At 41.8% G+C, this 23,997-nt stretch overlaps 1 protein-coding gene and 1 long non-coding RNA gene across 2 annotated transcripts in view; one reads left to right on the top strand and one right to left on the bottom strand.

Moving 5' to 3' along the window:
* LOC147024086 (uncharacterized) overlaps positions 1-7,880 on the top strand; it is a 36,828-nt gene extending 28,948 nt beyond the window's left edge. The window contains exons 2-3 of the mRNA XM_085890279.1: positions 2,577-3,277; positions 6,585-7,880. Of these exons, the coding sequence (XP_085746405.1) occupies positions 2,577-3,277; positions 6,585-6,985 (1,102 nt within the window). The 3' untranslated portion in view covers positions 6,986-7,880. The remainder of the gene's footprint in view (positions 1-2,576; positions 3,278-6,584) is intronic.
* LOC147024087 (uncharacterized) overlaps positions 1-23,997 on the bottom strand; it is a 35,417-nt gene that overhangs the window by 2,222 nt on the left and 9,198 nt on the right. The window contains exons 2-3 of the long non-coding RNA XR_015060528.1: positions 8,579-8,780; positions 739-854 (exon numbers count right to left, since the gene is read on the bottom strand). This is a non-coding gene — a long non-coding RNA (uncharacterized LOC147024087). The remainder of the gene's footprint in view (positions 1-738; positions 855-8,578; positions 8,781-23,997) is intronic.

Here is a 23,997-nt window from a genome sequence, read left to right on the forward strand (position 1 = left end):
TCTGATCCGGATTCTGATCTTCACCAACATTGAATCAGTTCTTCCTTGTCACACACTCAAACTGTCCACCAAGTTTCGTTCGAATCCATCCAAAACTTTTTTGAGATATCGTGCTATTTCTCAGTTTAGCCATATCTCTCAATGGTGAGTAATCACTCAAAAAATTGTCAGTTCTGGATTCGGATCTTCACCAAAATCGAATCAGTTTGTCCTTGTCACACACCCAATATGTACACCAAATACTAACACACTTTGAGATATCCTGCACATACACAAACAAACAAGAAGAAGAGGACGTCGTGCAGAGCACGATACTTGCAAAATCCATAAAACACATTTGACCTCAAAAATAATTGGTGGTTGAATTAAGTGACCAAATATGCAACTCTACTTCAAATTTCAAATCAATCGGATGAAAATTGAAGATTTTAGAAACACCACCTTAGTTGTTGAACTTTCGGTCGATGTTGACCTTTTGGTACATGTCATCCTCAAAAATAAATGGCTCATTGAATTCAGTGACGTGAAATGTAAATACTCTTCAACTTTCAAGTCAATCAGATGAAAATTGAGGATTTTAGAAATCACACCGAAGTTGTTGACCTTTGAAATATGTTGACCTTTTGTTCTAGGTTGACCTCAAAAATAATTGGCTCATTGAATTCGTTGACCTGAAATATAAATCCTTTTCAAATTTCAACTCAATTGGATGCAAATTGAGGATTTTAGAAATCACACCTTAGTTGTTGACCTTTGGCCCACGTTGACCTTTTGACCTCAAACAATAGGCTTCTTCCTTATCACAAACGGTACCATGTGGTGTAGTTTCGTGAGGATTGGTTTAAAATTGTGACCTGTAGGCGATAAACAGACAGACAAACAGACAGCCAAAGAGACAGACAAGCAGACAGACAATCAGACAGACAGAATAACAAAATCGACAAACCAATATTCATGAAAAATCTTCGATTTTGCAAGTAACAAGAAGGCAGCAGGTGGTAAGCCTGACAAGGTATGATGGAATTCATGCAAATGATGTCACTGTCACCTTGACCTTCGAACATGTTTGCAATTTGATACCTGTATCTGGAATCGTTTCTGAATTTTTTTTTTGTCCCTAAAACCCCCCCCCCTTTACTTGAACATGGGGGACTTCGTTGCCACGGAAACAACGTTATACATCAACAGATTGCTGCCTTTTTGGAAATGCGTTATCTGTCCCCCCAGCCCCTGCAGAAATTGTATGTTTTAATAACGATCGGATTATCAAATCTGCTTGGAATTTGTAGGTGATGTTTTCCAACAACTTTGTGTCAAGTTTGATTGACATCACATAGCGCAGACACTTTTGGTTATATCATTTTTATGCAAATAACATCACTGTCACCTTGACCTTTTGACATATATAGTCAAAAAACATTGACAGCCTCACTTTTGTCCTTCGGAATCCTCTGGTAAAGTTTGACAAAGATATCTGAAAGTGTTCGACTTATCGCACTCAAAGACAAACATACAAACGAGATAGACTGACATATGAATGAAATTTTCAGTTTTCGTCATAAGAAAACAAACAGAGAGACAGGGGTGAAACCATAATCTCCTTCCACCTTCGGCAATGGAGGTAATTCAACAAAAACACAAGAGTTTTACTTTTTAAATATATTTCAAAACAGCGAGGTGGGTGAGGGTAAACATATTACGTATTCGTACTGCACTCTGCCTTAAATAGAAAACACAAGACTTAGCTCTGGATGATGCTGTTAGAGGGGGAGGGTGGAGTCAAGCAGGGGAAGGGGGACCGGGTGAGCAGGGAAGGGAGAGCAGGGAAGGGTGAGTTGGGAAGGCTATTCAGCAAACGGAACAGCAGCATTAGCTTTACAACAGAGGCGCCTGCATCATTGCCACAACCCACAATGGAGAAGTGTAACACGATCCTTAAATCACCTTACCTTGAACCACAGTCTTCCCTGCTTGGATAGCAAGGTAGATGACATCATCTTCAGGAATAATCCTGTCTTGTCGGTGTTAAAAACCTACTCCGGCATAAATCCCTTCACCTCAATTTGTTTGAGCTGCGCATGAGAATGTGTGAGAACAGGGGTTCAAATCCAGGTGTCGGAAATTAAGGATTTAGTAAGAAGGTTTGAATACGGAGTTGAAAAATGAAGGTTTGGGAATGAGGTTTGAAGGATAATGAAGGTTTGTGAATGAGTTTTAAGGAAAAATGAAGGTTTACGAATGAGGAAGAGTCCAATGGTGGAAAGCGCTACCAACAATCATTGATCCCATAATGGCGGACCGTACAAATTCCACATTTTCTCCTTGAGCCAACCGATCTAACAACTCGATCTTTTCGCCCAACGTCATAACTTTCTCTGCCTTTTGGCACAACTAACTTTGTCCATCGCTTTACATTTGGCCTCATTAAAAACGGTGCGCGAGAAACACCACAAGGCTCATAACGGGAGCTAATTTTTTAAGTTGAAGTATAAATCTGAACACTGTGTGGGGTAGTATGTTCGATGAACTCTGTAATTATGTCTGTTTATGTTCCTCTCACGTTTTTGTGTTCACAGTGAATCGGACGATGAGCAGTGTGTGCAGAAAGAAAGAGACCCATGCCAAGATGACATTCTACTGCCCCTGTCACCTCCGTCTGAGCTTGACATTAACATGAGGAATAACCAGGTAGTTGAATCACTCTTAGAAGAGGTATTTTCATCGGATTCGTCCTTCAACACAGGCATGACACCTGTTTTGTCTCCGGCTACCTCAGATACAGATGGAGCAGATCCTTTAGAGGCTCCTTGCTTTCCAGATATAGACGCAACATCCTCATTATGTCTCAGCAATCTCGATCTGAGTGAAGCACAGCACAACGATGGTATTTTTTGTAGTATGTCACCCAGCGGTCGGGAAGATATCGGTGGGTGGACTGATCCAAAGCTACCAAACCTTCTCTACACAGGCAGTCCATGTGGTGTGCTTGAGGATCATCCCACTCAAAAGGAATCAGATTTAGATGATTCACTGCAGATGATTCTGGACCCATCCTTGTTAAAACCTTCGGTACCACCCCAACAAGTAGGCTGTAGTATGGCGCTGGGCACCCTGCCTGGGCAAAGCACAAATGCAAATGCAACTGCAATGCCATATACGCACACACCACTGCAACCTTTCTCTGCAGTACAGATTGCTACCCCACTCCAGGTCATGGGTGAAAGTAATGCTCTTCAACCTGGACTCATGGTGGCACCACGAATATCTTTACAAACAGGTACAGTAGAATCTACTTTGAGCAAGCACTGATATAGTTTGTTTACTGACATATTTTGTGCAAAGATGATCCGTTTCCCTGATTTTTTGGCTATTTCATTGTCAGCAGGGTTATTATCCAAAGTGCGAGGAGCAAGAGCAAACAGCTCCCCAATAAGGAGCGTTCAAAAAGTTTTATCAACTGGATACTCACAATACTCCAATGAAACCAGATTTTCGTATATTTCAAGACACAACACGGGACTTTTGAAATGACATATAAAGGCAAATAAGGCGTTTCACGCATGCGCTGGTGCTTTCACCGACTCACTTGTGCTAATCGGGGCACTTTTAACCTGCCATTTCGAGGGCAACATCTGTGTCACATCGTCTTCTTAACATAATGTTCAGCATTTAGATGAAACAGTGGCAATTTCAAAATGGTTTACCATAATTGTTGTTCCTGGATGCAAATCGGACTCAAGAAAATATAGGAAATACCAGAAATATCCGTGGATGAGAGGTGTCGACTTCCTACCAATTCCCGTTAATACAAGCAAGCAGTAGCAGATACATACACATACACACACACACACACACACACACACACACACACACACACACACACACACACACACACACACACACACACACACACACACACACACACACTATTCTCAAATAGATGCAAAAATGGAGTATTATTTCTCCACTCTTATCACCCCAGAACCAAACAAAAATGGAATTATAAAATGGATTTTTTTTTTAGAAGTTGAATTCTAAAAATTGTATGAAGTAAATACTTCCATTTAGAAGTAAAATTTTAGAAGCCTTGTGAGCCATTTTAGGTAACAATCCTTATCTTGCACACTCATATATACAGTGCCTATAGAAAGTCTACACCCCCTTTCAAAATTTTCACCTTTTGTTGCCTAAACGCCAGGAATTAATGTCTATTCCATTAAATTAGACTTTTCCAACTTTATTTACACATCATAACCCACAACTTCCATGTGAAAAACAAATTCTTCAAATTTCAGAAAATTAATTAAAAATATAAAACTGGAATATCTTGGTTGGATAAGTGTCCACCCCCCCACTCTCCAAATTAATACTTGGTGGAAACACCATTGTCAGCAATCACAGTTGTGAGTCTGTTGAGATCAGTCTCCACTAACTTTGCACACCTTCATCGGGCAATATTTGCCCATTCTTCTGCAGAAAACTGTTCAAGCTGAGTGAAGTTGAGTGGAGAGTGTTGATGAACTGCAATCTTCAAGTCATGCCACAGATTTTTGATTGGATTTAGTTCGGGGCTCTGACTGGGCCACTCAAGGACATTTATCTTTTTGTTTCTTATCCACTCCAATGTACTTGTGGCTGTTTGCTTCGGGTCATTGTCATGCTGAAAGGTGAACTTCTGTCCCAGTTTCAGGTTTCTTGCAGAGGGCAGCAGGTTTTCCTGTCGGAGTTTTCTGTATTTTGCTCCATCCATGTTCCCTTCAATCCTGACAAATGCCCCAGTCCCTGCTGATGGAAACATCCCCATAACATGATGCTTCCATGACCATGATTCACAGTCGGGATGATGTTCTTTGGGTGATGTGCTGTGTTGGGTTTGCGCGAAACGTAACATTTTGTATTTCGGCCAAAAAGTTCCATCTTGGTTTCATCAGACCACAAAACTTTTTACCACATGGCTTCAGAATCTTTGGAGTGTTTTTTTTGCAGACCTCAAATGGGACTCAAGGTGAGCTTTTTTGAGTAATGGCTTCCTTCTTGCCACCCTACCATACAGGCCAGATTTGTGGAGTGATGCCTTCCACTTCTTAATGATTGCCTTTGATTGTGCTCCAAGGGATATTCAAGACCTTTGAAATATTTTTATACCCATTTCCTTATCTGTGCCTTTCCACAACTTTATCCCGGAGGTCTTTTGAAAGCTCCTTGGAGTTCATGGTTGAGTCTTTGCTAAGAAATGCACCACCCAGCAGAGGAAATCTACAGGAACAGCTGATTTTATTCTCAAATAATCAGAATCACTGGAATTTAACACAGGTGGAGGCCAATTAACTTGGTGTGTGATTTTGAAGGTGGTTGGTTACACCTGAGCTCACTGACAATTGCTGTAATAAGGGGGGTGGACACTTATCCAACCAAAATATTCTAGTTATGTCGTTTTCATTAATTTTCTGAAATTTGAAGAATTTGTTTTTCACTTGGACATTGTGGGTTATGATGTGTAAATAAAGGTGGGAAAATTCTGATTTAATGGAATTTAATTCCAGGCGACAAGGTAACAAAAGGTGAAAAATTTGAAAGAGGTGGTAGACTTTCTCCAGGTACCGTACATTACCCTCCCCTGATGGCCACTGATGCTAGGGGTTTCTGTGTATGCGTGCAAACTATTCTGGAGAGGATTGTGTCATTTCAAAAGTCCCGTATTGATAAGGAAATGTTTTTTTCTTCCTACTCACTTCGGGTTTTTTGTATACAGAGTCAAGGCTCGTGGAAGAGATAGAACAAACAAAAGGAACAGAAGGGGGTGGGGGTGAGGGGAACACCAAAGTGGAGCTTCAGGACAGAATAGAGAGACACTTGGATAAACAATGGGTGTGTGAAGAAATTGGGGGGGGGGGTGGTAGGAAAGAACACATGTGGTGAAGAGGGCAGATGCAGAAGGAAACTGTCATATTGGAAAAACTGGATATTTTGAAGGAGGAGGGCTTGGGGGTGAGGGTTACCGATGGTAGAAAACATCATCATTTCGGATTGGGGATGATCTGAGATGGTGGTGTACATCTTTCTTGAAGACCTGGAGGGAAGAATGAGATTGAACAGAATGTGGAAGTGTACGCTTATCTGCACGTTTGCAAAATATTTTGTTTAAAATTTTTCCGGACTAAAGTAATCTCATTTGTAGAACTTTTTGAATGCTCCACATAACCGCTACACAACTCTACTTTCCATGATTTTATTCCATGCGGAAACTTTGCTGAAAGCACAACTTTCTTTTACATTATATACTTTTTGCACATCTGTTTGTCTTGTTAATATATGTTTTTTTTTGCTGAAGTTTTCATCTTGCATACCTGTCTTTTTTATCCTTCTCCCTCATTTCCTCATCTGCTTGGTTTTCTCTAGCCCTGTCTTGATGTTGACCTTTTTCATCGTCCTTGTCTTCCATGAGACTCCAACTCTTTCTATAAATTAAAAATTTAGCCTTTATTGTTTGATTTATTTTGTTCGATATCCTGCTTCATCTGTTCCATGTTCTATTATTTTCACTTTCCTTACCTTCTCATTTTACTCTTCTCTTTTCCTCATAGACAATCACATTTCGACTGCGATCGGTGGAGGAGATTTAGCCAATGAGCACTCACCCATTAGCTCCTCCACTCTTTTCACGTCCATGCCAATGGCTCCAAACCCCCTGCTCTGCACTTTACCTTCTGTCGCTTTTGTTACAACCCTGGGGTCTGACGGCAACCTCGTATTGATGCCCTTGCTTACCATACCTGGAGGCATCTATACAGACGTTTTCTCAGCAGCAACTGTTATGCCATGCTTCAGCAATTATGTGCTTTACAGTGGAAACACAATCACTCCTGTGACCTCCATGGAAGCTGAGCTGTCAGGGAATACTTCGAGTATCCTGGCATCCCCTATCCCAGTGCAGGGGGTACTGCCCTGCCTGCAGAATTTGTATCCCACTGCAGGAACATTCTGAGCTTCATGGCAGTCAGAGACATTTCTGGTGAACCAGCCACTAAGATACATTGCATACCTTTTCCTCTTGTTTTATCTTGACGTTTTGAATTTTCATGTTGTGAGTGTGGTGGCGTAACGGAGCATACATAAAGAGCATTTTAGAATGCAATCAAAAGCTGGTTGACCAAAGGTTAATTAAATGACCAAAGATACGTTGAAAGTGTTTGAAACGAACATTTTCAGAAGTTGTACGAGCATATGTTCAGTAAAAGAGCCATTCCTTCGTTTGAGAACTGGTATTAAAAGGCCCAACAAGTGTGTGTTGTACGGCCATATCTACACAATTTTTTTCTCTCACCAAATTGAAAAAGTTTGTTCTCAATACCTCAAACTAAATCTCGGGATAATCAAAGCTTTGCCTTCATTTTGCTAACTGATGAATAAGCAATTTGTGCGATAAGGTGACCAAATGTCATTCTTTAGTATTCCTGTGTTTTTTAAAAATTTTAAAGTTTTATTGTACTTCACATATTTTTATGGCTCTGAAACAAAAAGTTGTGTTTGTTGAACGATAATATAGCAAGTAATAAAACTCTACATTGTATTAAAAAAAAAAACTGACTTAAAAGTGCAATATACAAGAAGTTATCATTGTTTAAAAGTGAAATATATATTTTTTTATACCCAATGACCTTCCTTGTCACATTTGTATATTTTCTCAGTGATTAAACTTTCCTGAGAAAGGAAAGATACCCATATGTACGAGGTCTCAGCAAAAAGTGTTCCAAGAATAACTTTTATGGACAAAACAGACCACTTTACACAAATTAATTTTATTTCATCTATAATGAATTCCTAAGGACCAAGAAAGGTGTAATCGACATCATTATCCCATTGAAGCACTCACCTCATGAAGCTTTGACTGACAGAATCTGAAATACTTTGATATGTCCTTTGTATCTTTTTACTTGTAATTCATGTAAAATGTACTTAAACTTCAATGCTGAACCCTTTATATTGCTGTTTAATAGGACTTATAAACTGGATTAACGTGGCAATACTAAAAAAAATACAAACAGAATGCCCACCATAGGGTGTTTGACATCTCAGCGATGGAATGCAAGCAAAACAATCTCCTCATAACTGTAAATATACACACGCTTTGGAGATTTTAGGTGTGTACATACCAGGACTTGGTGAGGATGTTATACACGGATATACTCTATCCTGCTACCGCATGAGTCTTTGTTGCTTAACTGTAACTACTTCTAGGGTGCCATAAAAAAACATTAGCCATGATTAAACTTCAGTAGTCATCACAAACCCATTGGTGCCCATCTCTGCAGATCTATGAACCTCGAACTTGGCTTGAGTACTGGCACAAATTGGACATTTCTTTTCGAAAGGCGTCATTAAATCTTGAACATACACAAGTAAATTCGAGCCGATGGGACAACCAGTTTACCGTCCCCTCTTTCATGGAACGTTATTGTATAACAATCAGTTAAATATTTTGATAACTGCAATACTTTCAGATTAACACGACAGATCACAAAGAAGCATCATTCCACATTTAAAGTGTTTTTATTGTCTAGAAGGATAACATTCTCACCTTAAATGTTAACAAGCCTTGGGCCAAAACAGCTCACTCTGAGGAGGCAGTTGCAGAAGTCCTTGGAAGTTTTGGTATATCTTCAGTAGTCAGTCACAACAAGTTTCTGCCATATTCCCACCAGAAACACCACTGAACAACTGGTACTGACTGAGTGCATCTCTTCATGCACTTATATTGAGAGTGGTCTTGATTTATGAATCTACCCATGGAAAAGGAAAACAAACAAGATTGAGAAACAAGTAAAATCACATGCTAAAATCTACAATTCAAGTATATAAAGTTTTCTTTAAATTCTTAGGGTTATATTGTTGCGGACCGGGTATCGGCGACGAGCACCACCGCTAGATGGAGCCGTAGAGTCGACTCCACCGATCACCCGGAATTTAGATCGTACTTCTTCGGAAAACTCCGAAAAGTACGGGTCCCTTATCGGACCGCGAAGCGTCAATATTTCTTCCACGTGGTACAGGGTTATTTGCCAATTTCCAAAATACCTAGATAAGCACGTGGCAATTTACCGAGTATCCACACCCTCGACGGCACCCGTAAGGAACGAGCCGCTAGCGTACTCGAACCGTGTGCGACCCGAGCGGATGGTCACCGAGATCCGTCGGTCCCGAATGTCCCCTTATGGCGGCACAACGGCCTTGCTAATTTTCCAACACGCAGCACGCTAAGCCAATGGAGGAAGGGACACGAACGAGCTGATACATTTCACAAAGGGGGATGTTTATTTAACAATAAGCAGGGAGGGGAACACAGAAGAGAAGAGTTATCCAAATATTAATAAGCACGTATGTACAGCAAGAGACTTAACAATTCATTACTTAGCAGACTGGCGCAACAAACACACATACGCACACACCCAAAATAACCGGACCAAAATGGTCTTTATTGAGGCCTCCAGCTCGGATGGAAAGGACGAGCTGAAGACCAGATTCTGCCTCGGACCTGTCCACCTCATGTGGTCTTTGCGTTGAGTCGACCCAGGGACCAGCGAGAGGCGAGCCGAAACCAGACACCGGCGAGCCGCAATCAGCCTGCTCAACTCCGCTCGGCGCTTGTCCTGGCAGTTAAAGCCTCGCCTCCGTATCCCTCTGAGAGACGGCGCACACCCTTGTGGCTCTGGTGGTGGATCGTGTCTCTGATGCCCAAGCTCTTGATCATTTGGAGGAGGAGGAAGAAGAAGACGCTCTCTGCGAGGATTCTCTGTTCCTTTTTATCCTCTCCGGCACGCTCACTCATGCGCGATTCGTTCTCGAGCGCGGCTCACTCAGGCACGGATCATTCTCGGGCGGGGCTCGCTCAGGCGTGGTTCATTCTCGGGCGGGGCTCGCTCAGGCGTGATTCATTCTCGGGCGCGGCTTGACCTTTCCCCCACTTTTCGCCCCGCCAAGCGAATCGGTGGGTGGGGGCATGACCTTTCCTTTACTGAGCACTTGGAGAATGCCGGGAGCAGAGGGTTTTCGTCGTTGTTTTATTTGGAGCTGGAGTGGTCCGCAGCTGTTGTTGTAGTTCATGTTGGTGGAAAAATGTAAAAGAAAAACCCTAGCTGTCAAAATAACTCCACAGCACATGAACATTTAATTACCCATGAGATAAGGGACGGGAAGCTATCTATCCACATTCACTTATCGATATGACTGAGCTATAGGACCTGAATGTTGTGTGCTCATGGCTTCCAGATTCGCAACAATATAACCTCTTGATAAAGTTATTACCCCACATGCCTGGTGTTGGCTTAATGGTTATGGTGGTGGGTTTGGGAACCTAGGATCGTGAGTTCAAATCCCACTCAGCTATTGAATTAATACCAGGTGGGGTAGCCTGGTGTTGGCTTCGTGGTTAGGGTGGTGGCTTGGGATCCTAGGTTCCTGAGTTCAAGCCCCGTTGGCCACTGAATTAATACACCAGGAGGTTGACTCAGCCTGTCATCCTTCCGAGGTCGGCAAAATGAGTACCAGTGGACTGGTAAGGGGGACACTGCATCGGCGGCAAAGCCGCATCCCAACCAGATATGGAACCAGCAGCCACAGGCTGCACTCGATAGATAGAGACAGAGACCAGGTGGGGTTGACTCTGCCAGTCATCCTTCTGAGATCAGCAAAAATGAGTGCCAGCTTGCTGGTATCCGGTGTTGGAGTGGTGGCCCATCCAGGATTGTACCCAATAGCCATGGAGACTACTTCAGCTGCACCAATGCTCTGCACAGAGTATGGTCCTGATGGATGGATGGATTACCCCACACACGTGAAGCAGAGTGGGGTTAAGCAATTGGTTCACTTCTGTCCGTCCATCTGCAAACTGCAGTTTTATGATGGAGGACCAACTTAATTTAAATTGAATGTTATATTTTGAACATGAATCGGAAAACGAACCTGTAATTTAGCAGTGTTTGGGCTCTGAATTCTTCCTGATCGCACATGCACAAAGAGGAGTGAGATAATTTTTTTACTCTGTTTAAATTGTATGCAACCTGTCGGTCAAACACAATTAAAATCATTCCAAACAGGAAACTCACTTTTTTTCAGGATGTCATAAAGGACACAAACACAAGGCACAAAGAGCTAATGTAAGTTGTTCAATAGGGTGGTGTAAAAGACGCTGCATCAATGGTGGTGAACTTTCAAAAAAAATTTCTACAACCTTTAAAATATTTATTTTATTTAAATTGAATTGTATACAAAACATTGTGGAACACAAATCGCTTTTTTTGACATTTTCAAAACCCTTCCATTTAGCAGTACTTGGACAAAAAAAATACGGCATCTTAAGTCATCACGACAAACAGATTTGCTGCTTGTGGACCCACTCCAGGTTCTTGTTGTATTCTATTTTTCCTCTTGTTATATTTATTAATTATTATTATTATTATTATTATTATTATTATTATTATTATCTTTACGTTTATCTCAAGACCACGTGGGGTAAGGTGTTCTCTAAACTCTTTTGATTAAAATATAATGGTCCAGTCTTATATTGGACAACTGTAGCTATAGTCGTATCTGGGACACTTATAGCTATAGTCTTATCTGGGACACCTGCAGCTATAGTCTTATCTTGGACACCTGAGGCTCTAGTCTTACCTGGGACACCTGCAGCTATAGTCTTATCTTGGACACCTGAGGCTCTAGTCTTACCTGGGACACCTGCAGCTATAGTCTCTTCTTGGACACCTGTAGCTATACCCTTATCTGGGACACCTATGGCTATAGGCTTATCTTGGACACCTGTAGCTATTATCTTATATTGGACACCAGCAGCTATAGTCTTATCTTTGACACCAGCAGCTATAGTCTTATCTTTGACAACTGAAGAAATAGTCTTATCTGGGACACCTGTAGCTATAGTTTTATGTTGGACACTTGTAGCTATAGTCTTATCTGGGATACCTGCAGCTATTGTCTCATCTGGGACACCTGTAGCTATAGTCTTATCTGGGACACCTGCAGTTATCGTCTTATCTTGGACACCTGCAGCTATAGTCTTATCTTGGACACCTGCAGCTATAGTCATATCTTGGACGACTGTAGCTATCGTCTTATCTTGGACAACTGTAGCTATAGTCTTATCTTGGACACCTGCAGTAATAGTCTTATCTTGGACACCTGCAGCTATAGTCTTATCTTGGACACCTGCAGCTATAGTGCAATCTTGGAAAACTGTAGACATTGTCTTATCTTGCACACCTGTAGCTATAGTCTTATCTTGGACAACTATAGATATTGTCTTATCTGGCACACCTGCAGCTGTAGTCTTATCTTGGATACCTGTAGCGATAGTCTTTTCTGGGACACCTGCAGCTACAGTCTTATCTTGGACACCTGCAGCTATAGTCTTATCTTGGACAACTGTCGCTATAGTCTTATCAGGGACACCTGTCACTATATTCTTATCTGGGACACCTGTAGCTATAGTCGTATCTGGGATACCTGCAGCTATAGTTTTATCCTGGACACCTATAGTTATAGTCTTATCTGGGACACCTGCAGCCATAGTTGTATCTGGGACACCTGTAGCTGTGGTCATATCTGGGACACCTGTAGCTATAGTCGTATCTGGGACTCCTGTAGCTATAGTCTTATCTGGGACACCTGCAGCTATAGTCTTATCTTGGACAACTGAAGCTATCGTCTTATCTTGGACAACTGTAGCTATCATCTCATCTTGGACACCTGCAGTCATAGTCTTATCTTGGACACCTGCAGCAATAGTCTTATCTCAGACAACTGTAGATATAGTCTGATCTTGGACACCTGCAGCTATAGTGCAATCTTGGAAAACTGTAGATATAGTCTTATCTTGGACAACTTTAGATATTGTCTTATCTGGGATACCTGCAGCTATAGTCTCATCTTGGATACTTGTAGATATAGTCTTATCTGGGACCCCCTGCAGCTATAGTCTTATCTGGGACACCTGTAACTATTGGCTTATCCTGGACACCTATAGCTGTAGTCTTATCTGGGACACCTGTAGCTATAGTCTTATCTGGGACACTTGGCGCTATAGTCTTATCTTGAACACCTGTAGCTATAGTCTTATCTCAGACAACTGTGGATATAGTCTTATCTTGGACACCTGTAGCTCTAGTCTCATCTGGGACACCTGCAGCAAAAGTCTCTTCTTGGACACCTGTAGCTATACCCTTATCTGGGACACCAGAAGCTATAGTCTTATCTTTGACAACTGTAGAAATAGTCTTATCTGGGACACCTGTCGCTATAGTTTTATGTTGGACACTTGTCGCTATAGTCTTATCTGGGATACCTGAAGCTATTGTCTTATCTGGGACACCTGTAGCTATAGTCTTATCTGGGACACCTGCAGTTATTGTCTTATCTTGGACACCTGCAGCTATAGTCTTATCTTGGACAACTGCTGCTATCGTCTTATCTTGGACAACTGTAGCTATTGTCTTATCTTGGACACCTGCAGTCATAGTCTTATCTTGGACACCTGCAGCTATAGCCTTATCTCAGACAAGTGTAGATATAGTCTTATCTTGGACACCTGCAGCTATAGTGCAATCTTGGAAAACTGTAGATATAGCCTTATCTTGGACACCTGTAGCTATAGTCTTATCTTGGATACTTGTAGATATAGTCTTATCTGGGATACCTGAAGCTATAGTCTTTTCTGGGACACCTGCAGCTACAGTCTTATCTTGGACACCTGTAGCTATAGTCTTATCTTGGACACCTGTAGCTATAGTCTTATCTTGGACACCTGTCGCTATAGTCTTATCAGGGACACCTGTCACTATATTCTTATCTGGGACACCTGTAGCTATAGTCATATCTGGGATACCTGTAGCTATAGTTTTATCCTGGACACCTATAGTTGTAGTCTTATCTGGGATACCTGCAGCCATAGTCGTATCTGGGACACCTGAAGCTATAGTCACATCTGGGACACCTGTAGCTATAGTCTTAAATCGGACACCTGTAGCTATAGTCTTATCTGGGACACCTACAGCTATAGTCTTATCTTGGACACCTGCAGCTATGGTCTTATATTGGACACCTGTCACTATAGTCTTATCTTGGACACCTGTAGCTATAGTCTTATCTGGGACCCCCTGCAGCTATAGTCTTATCTTGGACACCTGTAACTATTGGCTTATCTTGGACACCTATAGCTGTAGTCTTATCTGGGACACCTGCAGCTATAGTCTTATCTGGGCACCTGTAACTATTGTCTTATCTTGGACACCTGTAGCTGTAGTCTTATCTGGGACATCTGTAGCTATAATCTTATCTGAGACACCTGTAGTTATCGTCTTATCTTGGACACCTGCAGTTATAATCTTATCTTGGAAAAATGTAGATATAGTCAAATCTGGGACATCTGTAGCTATAGTCTTATCTTTGACACTTGTAGCTATAGTCTTATCTGGGATACCTGTAGCTATAGTCTTATCTGGGATACCTGTAGCTATAGTCTTATCTGGGACACCTGCAGTTATAGTCTTATCTTGGAGAAATGTAGACATATTCAAATCTGGGACATCTGTAGCTATAGTCTTATCTTTGACACTTGTAGCTATAGTCTTATCTGGGATACCTGTAGCTATAGTATTATCTGGGACACCTGTCGCTATGGTAAAGTATTTTTGTGGTGTACAGCTCTTTGACGGAGCTGTACTAAGCTCCTATACTATTTGACGGAGCTCCTATACTAAAGCAAATACAATTAACCATTTTTAAAATCCAAGTGAAACAATACAACAATACTTAAACAATCTTCATCGGTGACACTAGCAAACAGTAATTCTTCACCAACATAAGATCAATTTTGGTAACATCATTAAGGAACTGCACTTATCATACATAATGTAGAGGGTGCCAGGATATTTGCGAAAAGTGAGTGTTCCAAGTGATTATAAGTTTGTCCATTTTAAATATTTTGCTTAATAATTGTAATGGCAAAAACTCAGTTTCAGAATGTTTGGCAGCACCAAAGCAAGGAATGACATCCTGTCTCATGTCAAAGAACATGACGGTTTGTATGGGTACTCCACGGTATGGCACATAAAAATAAACACTGAAAAGTTTGGTAAACAATAAAACGCAGCTTCTCCTAAAACTCTCCAAAGAATCTGTACTATAATTCATCGGCCGGTGTGTGTTTTTGTCCACAGCTCCCTCCCAATTCCATCTCCAGATGCTGCGCGATGTCAATGCCTTCGGTGCCTGCTGATGATGTGCACTGAAAGGGAGTACTCAGTTTTCACACCGTTTGTTTGTTTGTTTTCTTGTTTGTCCAGGCAAGATATCTCAGCCATTCTTTGAGCTAGGAAGTTGAAATTTGGGGACAAAATTGAAGATGTGCTTTGGCAAAAACATTATTTTATAATTTTTTTGATTAATCTTTTAATTACTTCATTATTATGGATTTATTAATTACTCATTTATTTTCTTTCTCATCTGGACAATATCTCAGGCACCTTTTGAGCTTGAAAGATGAAATTTGGACGTGATAGCGAACAAGTAATTGGCTATAAAAGTTATTTTTCATTTATTGATTAATTAATGAATCGATTAATTATTCATTTTTTTCGATTAATCACTAAATTTCGATAAATGACATTACTCCGGCAATGTCGCGCACTGGAAGATATGTTATTTATTTGCAGTATTTGATATGGGGGCAGTGTACTTTGAATGTAGTTCTACTTGTTTGTTTGTCACGCTACACCTCCTACAGTTCTGGGACAATTACATCCAGACTTGCTACATAGGATCAGCATGACTGCAATTTGTGTATCGGGGTGTTTTTATCTTTCCCGGTGGTCTTGTGGGGGGGGGGGGTTAAGTGTACGCAAATTCTCCATGTAAATGTGTATCGTCGCTCGAGGTGGGAGAGAGTGTGTCCCCACCCTTTCCAGTGCAGTGAGGTGTTTCGAATTACGCAGCGAGAGGTATTTTGAATGACACGTTTGAATAAGGATAATACGCAACCCGTACAAATGAACAGAAATCTGAGAGACGTCGAGTCAGTAAGCTCTTTGAGGAAATAAATCTTCAAAATATAAAAAGAAGCAGATGATACAAGATCTTCACATCAATAAAATTAACAAGCATATTTTAATAGTTATTACTGTAACGGATGCCAATGTACAGAAATGTGTCACCTACACTTTCAGGAGTCTACCACTGAAATTACTGAGAAATGGACACATTTCCGAGACATAGAGGAAGGGATCATCACACTTGTCCTTGAATAGTTTTAACCACAATTTGTGTGCATTTACTTAGCACAGGGTTATCTACATTGGGATAGATACCGATCTATATGCGAGATCTCATCACAAACTTTACACATTCGATGCTTATTTTTACTGAGGATGATGCAGCTCTCAGCAAGTTCAATGAACGTTTATTTATAGTGCCTCGTCGTGCTCTGGATCACATTTCAACATACCAGAGAAACCCAAAGAGAGGAGCCTGCTTTGTTATTTGAACGTTGAAGTTAAACAAGGGCACAATGGAAAATGTGAAGTTGACATTTTCATCGGGTTATCCTGTTTGAGTATTGCAATGTAATTATGGTATGAAACACTCCAACAATAATACTCTGTGAGTTGAACAGTTCATAAAGAGAAAAAAAAATGATGTGTTTCCTGGCTGTAGTTTCTTCTTTTGGTCCTCCAAGTGATCTGCTTCCAAAAAGCTAAATAATCATTCCGGATCAGGTTGCTAAAAGTTTTTAATTTTTAAAGTGATTCTTCACCATTGAGAGATTGGGCCATAAATTATATATAGCATGATATTTCAAAAATGTATTGGGCCTGATATGTTCTCGTGGACCAGGCGTTACGTGGTGGAGGTATGCGCTCCACCGAGTGCCCTTCCAGTTTTCAACTTTCCCATACACACTCACCATATCTCCAGGTTGTGGTCGGTTGTGTTCAAGTTTCATCAAAATTGTGTGTGTACTTTCAGAGAAGAACATCCGAGTGTTTACAGACTGACTGACGGACAGACTCTGCGTGATGCTAATACCTCACCTGTAGTATGTTCCAGGTGAGCTAAAAAGAAAAAAAAAATTACGTTACCTTACGTTTTGTGTTTCTTCTCACTTTCTGTTGACCATGTATGTGTTCGACAGACCCTACCTCCTTATCAAGGCCTTGCTAATTTTCCCCTCCTTAAACCCATCTCTTTTTACCCTGCCTAAAAAACCTTTTGCTTTTTCTTTCTTCCTTCTCAAAGCAACCTCAAATTACAGAAATTAAATGTCATTCAACATCATTCATTCACAAATCATTCCTAATTTATTCAGTCCCAAATATTCCTTCCATCTCACTCTTTCAATTTAAACCTTTTAAAACAGCAATTGTGTTTACTCCCACATCTTCTCAAAACCAAGGAATCCGGCCTCCTTTCTGGTTTACCAGCATCCCGCTTCCTTTCTGCTTCCCCAGTGCCCCAACCCCTTTCTGTTTCCCCGGAATCACACACCCTTTTTGCTTCCCCAGCTTCTCACCCTTATCTGCTTCCACAGCATCCCGCCCTTCCATGCTCACCCCACATTTCATTTTACATGCATCCCCCTCTCTCGCAGGATGTCCCCAATTCCACTGTGCATCTCCCTGGGTGTTCTCTTTTGTTGGTACCTCTTCAACCAGACATAGCATTGCAGCAAAGGACTTCTGTGACTCAATGGACCTCACCCAATCAGTGAACCCTATGACCTGGATATCTCCCAGTGACAAATCCTCCCTTCTAGATTTGGTAATGATGAATTTCTCAACGAATGTCTTCTGTTCCTCTTCTGCTCCAATAAGTTCAAATGATCATGTGATTGTGAGAGCTAACATCTCTCTGACTATTGCAAGATAACTGCCTCTGTGCTATAGAGTCTGGCAGTTCACTCAAGCTGACTGGCAAGGAATGCAAGCTGCCATGTTATGTCAAGACTGGTCCTTCATTTCGACCTCTCCAGATACGAATACTGCCTGGGAATCCTTCTACACAAGCTTGTGTTCCCTTTTGTGCAGATTTATACCATTTTGTCTGCAATTATCATACTCATCCACTCACCCCTGGTACGCAGAATCTTGTGGTGAGGCAGTTGCGTTCAAACAACTTTCTTTCTCTTCCTGAAAAGCAAATCCGACCAAAGGCAATCTCAGATCATACCACAAATCCTGGAACAAGTGTGTCCACTCTCAGAAAAGCCAGAAAACAACAACTGGTGAACCTCAAGACAGAACTCTCAAACCTGTCTCCTTCTTCAAAGACCTCGTGGTGCGTTGTCAAGTCTTTCTCTGGAGTATGCTACTCCAAGATATCTCCTCTCACTTCAAATGGCACTACAGCCGACTCTGCTCACGAGAAGGCCAAATGCCTCAATTCTGTGTTTGCTTCCAAATACTGTGTACCAAAACCCTCACTTCTATACCTACATTAACCTATCACACCCAACTGCTCCTGGATACAATCTTTCTCACCTGAGAAGGTGGAGAGGTTTCTAGCAAACCTCCACTCTGATTCTGCCTCATACCCAGACGGCATCAGTGCACGTGTCTTAAAGCCTCTTGAGACCTTCATAGAATCAGAAACTGGTCCAACACTTGGAATATGTCTTTCAACCATTCCAAATCCCACACACTCATCCGGTCTCTCCGAAAGCACCGTCTGGCAAATCATTCCATCTACTTCCTAAACAAACCACCTCAAGATGTAAAGTCACTCAATCCTTTGGGCCTCACCATCAGCCATGATCTATTTTGGGCAGACCACATTTCCGAGACAGCCTCCAAAGCCAGCGGCTGACTGAGCACCCTCCATCAAGCCAGGTCTTTCCTTGGCAAATCTGAATGTTTGACAAACCTTAAAGGCCTTCATTCACAGCTTAATGGAGTACTGCTCTCCCCTTTTGGCTGGCATCCCTGCTTCACACCTTGCCATTATTGATTCCCTGGAAAACAAGGTCTTCAAAATTTTTGGGATCTCCTTCACTGAAGCCGAGTGTCTAGGTCTGTTACTCTTACATTGGAGGCAGGTTCGTGGCCTCTCTGTATTTTACTGTCTCCTTTTTGGTCTTGCTCCCTCTGACCTGTTTTTGGTTCTGTCCCTCCCAGATTTCTGCAGGGCACACATGGTCTGCCTGTAACCCTCTTCGTTTTAAACTCCCAAAATCCAGCCTCACTGCTCACTTCCACTCATTTGTTCTTCTTTTCTCTCGTCCGTCGAACCAACTTCCCCAGTCTGTTCAGTCACATTCTTCCTTCCATGGTTTCAAGACAGGCGTTCTTCACTACCTCAGGTCATCCACCATCCTTACTCATGATCTCTTCTCCCCGAAAGGACCCAATCCCAAGTACTCCCCATTTTTCAGGTTAAGATGATTTGTTCCCCCTCACCCTCACCTATTTTTATTTGTTCGTTGTCAGTTGGTTTGTTCTATTTCTGTTTCATCGCCGTTTGCCCCTTCCTCGTCTTGCTGTATTGCAGCTTGTTCACCCCTTGTGTTCTTCTCCCCATCCCATTGGTCTCACTCTCACTCTCAATGATATTCCACTGATGGTGTTTCCCCTTTTCCATTTTGATCCATTACATTCTTTGCCAGCCTCATCCATGTTTGCTGGAAATAACTTGTTTTCACAACTTTCATAGAAACCACTTTTTGTGCGACTTGTGAAGGTGTTTCAACAGAAGCAGTGCTGTCCTGGACAAGTTGGTCAGACAAACTTGTCAAACTCCCCGTGACCATTGGACACCGCCTCTTTTGAAGATCTCTCCCATATTGGTGAATCACCTTGGTAGTTCTCTTGTTTGAACTCCTATTTACATGAAAATGGTTCATACAATCTTTACGATCATTTTCCGCAGGGCGATCAACAACATGGACCATTGCTTCCCGTTCTTTAAAAAAATATATCTTATCCTGTCTTTACTTGTTTTATTCCTCGATCATTATATTTATACTTTTACTGCTTTCTATCTTTTCTTGCCATTGAAGGTTTTTTGTGTTGTTTTAGCTACATTCATCATTAATTTCAGCTTAAGAGCTTCTCTTTACAAGTTTCAAACATTTTTTAGTCCTCACGATGAAGCCATTAATGCAGAAAGTGATTTTAATGCAGAGCTGCCCTGAACTAATGTTATATGAAGAACTGTTGGATATCTGTGTGGCCAGTGTGCACTGCCATTGAAAGGTCGTGCTTCGTGGTGGAGGTCTCTTCATTACATGGAATCAAGACTGATGCACAAACCATTTTTAGCTCACCTGGAATGTAGTTCCAGTCCACAAACACTTGCAACTTCTTCTCTGAAACTACACACACAATTCCGATGAAACTTGACCACAACCTTGATCACCCGTGATGTCCCAAAGTCTGTTCATTGCATTAAAAAAACAAATCCATAGGTATTTACTTTCTTCTCCATTACATATTCTGTGGGTCATGCACACCTACCAGCAGTTTCCAGGTTATCTTATCCAGCCGGTGCAAGGTGAGCACCCAGCAGTATTTCCCCAATGTTTCAATTACACTATATCTGTCTACTTACTAGGTGTGGTGTGCTGTGGTGTGCTGTGGTGTCTGTGCTGTGTTATGTGTCCACCCATACATCCATTAGGAAATACTCTATGCAGAGCGTTGGTGCTGCCTGAGCAGTCTCCTTGGCTATTGGGTACAAGCCTGGACGGGTCGCCACTCCACCACAGGATACCAGCAAGCTGGCACTCATTTTGCCGACCTCAGAGGGATGATAGGCAGAGTCAACCCCACCTGGTATTACTTCAACAGCCAAGGGGGATTTGAACTCAGGATGCTAGGATCCCAAGCCCACCACCCTAACCATTAAGCCAGCACCAGGCGTGTGTGTGTGTGTGTGTGTGTGTGTGTGTGTGTGTGTGTGTGTGTGTGTGTGTGTGTGTGTGTGTGTGTGTGTGTGTGTGTGTGTGTGTGTGTGTGTGTGTTTTCATCACCCATTTCCATTAACGATCATATTTATAACTTACATGACTAAGACTCTTTTTAATGAGAAAAACATATGATCAAATGGTATTTGTAATTTACTGTAAATTTCAGAAAGTAGAGCATTTTCCTTCCACCATAAACTTCATTGCACAATGCCGTGTCCCAGTATATGATATAAACTGTGCACTTCGGTCTCGGAACCTGAGAATGCTTTGTGCAGTTGTGATATCACTTTACACAGGAGTTTCCAGATGTTGATTCTTCCACTGCACGAACTTACACTAATCTGTCTTATATATATATTTTTTTCCAATGATGTTTTTGATAAAGATTGATGTCAGGGTTTGTCAAAGAGGTGAATGGCATAAGAATGAGGGTTCACACCAGACGAAGAGACAGAGTAAGAAGCGGATATGGCCCTGAAAAATGAACACCAGATTGGTCAGAAGAGGTCATGGATGGACAAATGAGATGAGATGGAACACTGCGATTGGACAGACATCCTCCCACGCCCACAACAAAAGCAGCTTTGTTAAAGCACATAATAATCACATTTATTTTACATTGGAATCACATGGGTTGAATTGCGTTTGACCTTCCAGGCTTCATAGTAAAGTTCGTCAACATGATCGTGCATGCAAAAAAATCATTCTCACTAAATCTTTTCTACAAAGGCTGCGAGCACATACTTTACATGCGACATGCAATCAGACATTAGAAATGGCTACAAAATCACATAAAAAAGGTTAAAAAAATTCAAATTAAAGTCTTGGAATCAGGTGTTGAAATAGTCTTGGAATAAAGTGACATCATCACTTGGTTTGGTCCCCAGAGAGAGAGAGAGAGAGAGAGAGAGAGAGAGAGAGAGAGAGAGAGAGAGAGAGAGAGAGAGAGAGAGAGAGAGAGAGAGAGAGAGAGAGAGAGAGAGAGAGAGAGAGAGACGGTTGATAGGAAAAGGTCTTGAATGACGTTTAATTGACTAGTTCGGATCTGTCAGTCAATCTGTGGGGATTTGGATCCACGATATTGTAATGTGTGAAATGTAAAAATTATTTCACGAGTTGCTTTCTTTCATTCATTGTGACTGGTTCTCATTGTGTGCATTATTATGAGGGGAATCTGAAAGCAAAGTAAATTAAATGAACCCAAGATGATTGAAGAGGTTTCAATGTGCATTGGAATTGTGTGTCGAGAAGTAAGGAAAGGCAAGTGATTCCACAGGCAGGAAAAGATCGAGACAAAGGAATGCTAGCTGCCACCTTGGACCTTAGTGGGTTCGGCAAATAACTTGTGGAACATGGTATGGCCAGTGAGGCGTGGATAGAGGAGGTGCAGGTTATAATCTCAAACAAAATCAGCAGGTGAGCCATGAACCATGACTTTTGCAGATTTAAACATCGAATCGGAATCACCTTATGGAGTTTTCCATGTGCAATACGTGCCTTCTCAAATGACGTAATCTACCCTAGAATGCTTTTGCGTCCATGCACAGGACTGCAAAGCAACAATGTTGACTGGGACGTGTTTCTCTACTTTGTGCGTGTGACATAAGGATTGTTTCCTAAAATAGCTAATAAAGTTTCTAAAAGAAGGAGAAAATACTTGGAAAAGTACCGAGAGAAAGAGATTGCCGCTGCACAACGAAAGAGTTCAAGAACTTTCTCAATTCTCCAAAAGCACTGAAACCTTGCAGCAGCCCGTACTGCACGATTATGATGCCCTGGACCGGTGTATAGCCTGAGAAATTGTATATTTATATAATGTGGGCATCACTGGTTAAATATTTATCAGTCCGCTGTCCTGATGAGGACAAATAAGCTTGAAATCCAGATTGCTGGCTCTGTTTGATATCTAACTGATGTTGAGCATGTAATCTCTGTCTGTTTGACAAAGTCGCCAGGCTGAGGCCTCGGAATGGAGGTGACACTTTAGTGGAGGGCTTTATGCCCATTGGAGATCGGGGGAGTGCTCATCACACTCCACATATTTTGATTTATCTGACGAATGCACCATGTGCCTTCTGGTGGAATGGTTTGCATTAGCGGGAACAATCGTCTCGGTGGCAGATGGACAGTTGTTCTTTGGGGATTATGTGGTTATACCAGGTGAGACATAATCTGCAGCGATGCTCTCCATAACATCCAAGAGGTACGATTGATGTTTAAACGATGAATGTGGTCATCATTGATTTCATAATGATTGGTGTACCATATGACGAGGTCAGCCTGGTGTTGGCGCAGTGGTTAGGGGGCAGTGGCTTGGGACCCAAAAGGTCTTGAGTTCAAGCCTCATTGGGACACTGAATTTATATATATATATATATATATATATATATATATATATATATATATATATATATATATATATATATATATATATATATATACCAAGTCGAAAACACCAGGGGGTTGACTCAGCCTGCCATCCTTCCGAGGTCAGCGAAATGAGTACCAGTGGACTGGGCCGGTGTATACCCCGGTTAGAATAGGTGTACCATATCCCTGTGTGTCGTAAGAGGCGAGCAGGGTTGCGTCAGGAAGGGCATCCGGCGTAAAAACCGATGCCAAATCATTATGCGGACAACAAAACGAATTTCCATACCGGATCGGTCGAGGCCCGGGTTACCAACGACCGCCACCGGTACCGGTGGTCAGCAGGGTAGCAGTGGAAATTGTGCTACTGCTGGGCGAAGGAGGAGAAGGAGACGGGGAAGGCGAGTCCGGAGGCAGTGGGAGAGGGGGAAGGGTAGAAGTGTGGAGATGAGAGTTGGAACTCTGAATGTTGGGACGATGACTGGCAAAGGGCGAGAGTTGGCTGATATGATGGAGAGAAGAAAGCTGGACATACTGTGTGTATAAGAGACCAAGTGGATGGGGAGTAAGGCTAGCAGCATTGGAGGTGGTTTCAAACTGTTCTACCATGGTGTGGATGGGAGGAGAAATGGTGTCGGGGTAATCCTGAAGGAAGATTATGTCAAGAG

The sequence above is a fragment of the Eptatretus burgeri genome, chromosome 7 (genome assembly GCF_056783735.1).
Source record: "Eptatretus burgeri isolate ZD-2024b chromosome 7, Ebu_testis_v1, whole genome shotgun sequence".
Taxonomy (NCBI): domain Eukaryota; kingdom Metazoa; phylum Chordata; class Myxini; order Myxiniformes; family Myxinidae; genus Eptatretus; species Eptatretus burgeri.